At 38.4% G+C, this 2067-nt stretch overlaps 1 protein-coding gene across 1 annotated transcript; it reads right to left on the reverse strand.

Annotated features, from left to right (window-relative positions):
* Nucleotides 1–1691: 1691 nt before the first annotated feature.
* On the reverse strand, nucleotides 1692–2067 carry LOC106534074 (predicted GPI-anchored protein 58; the record flags this gene model as incomplete). Its single annotated transcript, XM_014030586.1, is given in 1 exon segment — nucleotides 1692–2067. A coding segment is annotated over 1 exon segment (70 nt), but the record flags the coding sequence as incomplete, so codon positions are not given.

Below are 2067 nucleotides of genomic sequence, written 5' to 3' on the forward strand. Positions count from 1 at the left end.
ATGTATGACTGATCACAGTCCTCCTGACACTTAACAGCATGAAGAAATTTATAGTTATTAGAGGTCAGTACTGATGTTAAAAGCACAACACTATATTTTTAGGTTTTCTATTATTTCTATTATTTTTCTATTATTATTTTCTATTATGTTTTGATTAACATAGATTAGTTACATGTCCGAATTATAACTCGCCATAATCAAATGTGGCGAGGACATTAGATGAGAATTTTGTCTGAATGCCTGTGATTCAGCCGTAGGTCAGTAGGGGGCGAACGCAGGCATTGAAGAACATGTATAAATTGATGAAGTTCCTGGTTTTTCGCCAGTGTGGTTTCCTGTTTCCTCTCAAGTGACAATAAACCCCACTCAGATCCAGAATTCTGGTGTTGTATGGTTTGATTCATTCTACAAATCATTTTATTTAACAATGGTGGTTTTAATATCAACTTCACTTTATTGAACATGAATTTTCTTACAAGCATACACTATATTACTCTGTTTTTGCCGGGGAACTGGATCTTTAGGGTGAACCAGGGTTTGAAAGCCACTGGGACGTCATGTTTAGAGAATAAACGTCTGTTTCTCTGAAACTCCCGCCACCAGAATGAAACATTTTACAATCAAAACACACTGAACTCCAACAGAATGTAAACTTACATTAGAGCCTGTTAATAACTGTCATCAAAAATCTGTTATAGGTGATTCACCCACAAGAATTCAGCCATGATGAGAGTGTTCACACTTGGTGGTTAATGTCATGCATTCAGCCTGTTTAAAGTGAGCAAACAGCTGCGGGGTAGTTTGGCCTGGTTGTGTTCACCACATTGAACAAAAAGATCAGAGAGCAAAGGTGAGAGCAGTCTGAGAAGCAGATAAAACACTTAGAGATATCCACGATAAGACCATTTTCAATCACTTGTGTGTTCCAGTGAGTACAGCTGCCAATATTTTAAAAAGTATAAGGTTCATGGGACCATAGCCAACCTCTGAAGTTATGGATGCATGAGGAAGTCCAAGTCCAATTTGATTAGATGAAAAGTGTGGATGGTAGAAAAGGAGCCAAAGAAATGATCCAAAATCATTCAAGCAGAACACCAAATAAGAGAGCATCACTTTCTGATTGCACCATTTGTCAAATTTGGATTTATAGTGGGCCAAATGGAAGAAATAGAGGCCTTGTGGGTCAAATTGACAGGACAGCAAAATAACCGGAATTGACCAAAACGCATGTTGATGAACCTGATGAGACAAAACTGGAGCTTTTTGGCTTTGGTCACATCTATTGTTGTCTGTTTTTTATTATAATGTAAGGGCACTGACAAATTTATCCATGTTTGTATATTATCATTTTGACATTACCACAATTCTGAGCCACTCGAGTCATACCTTCTTTGAGTTATTGCTTGATAATCTTAATTAACTCTGTGTCAAAGCAGTCCCATGAAACTCCAAAATATGATGTAGCTGTTATCTGGTTCCTACAGAGCTCCACTGTAAACATGACACCAGCATTGTGTAATTAGGTAAATATAATGTGACACAACACTTCTAAGTCTGTTCTGTTATTGACACACAAAATTAAAGCTTGTAGTGACCACAGCAGGTCCAAACCAGCCCTAAAACAATCAGAACAATGTTTTGCCTAAAGAGAAACTGGCCATCCTGGTAATCCACTGATTATTACAACCCTGGAAAAAACAAACTTTTTTATTGCGAAGAACTCTGATAAACAGTCATTAAAACCTTTAGTCAAAACAAATACATAAATTAATAAAACTCTTTGAGACATCTAGGTAACAACGTTTCTGCTTGTGTGTAGTCATGTCAGCTCTACATTAAGACCCAGACGATCTGTGTTCAAACTACCAAACATGAACAGACGGAGTCCAGACCACCTCCAGTCTGTCAGGAAGTGGTTCAAATGGTGTCACTTCACACTGAGGCCATTCAAACCTTTATTCTCTGCTATCCAGATGCGGTTGCAGTTCATCTAATAGCTAAAGATGCATTGGAAAACCACATTCGTCCAAAACCCCAAAGGGGGTTCCTGGGGGCGGGGCTGGTGGG

The sequence above is a fragment of the Austrofundulus limnaeus genome, unplaced genomic scaffold, assembly GCF_001266775.1.
Source record: "Austrofundulus limnaeus strain Quisiro unplaced genomic scaffold, Austrofundulus_limnaeus-1.0 Scaffold1086, whole genome shotgun sequence".
NCBI lineage: Eukaryota > Metazoa > Chordata > Actinopteri > Cyprinodontiformes > Rivulidae > Austrofundulus > Austrofundulus limnaeus.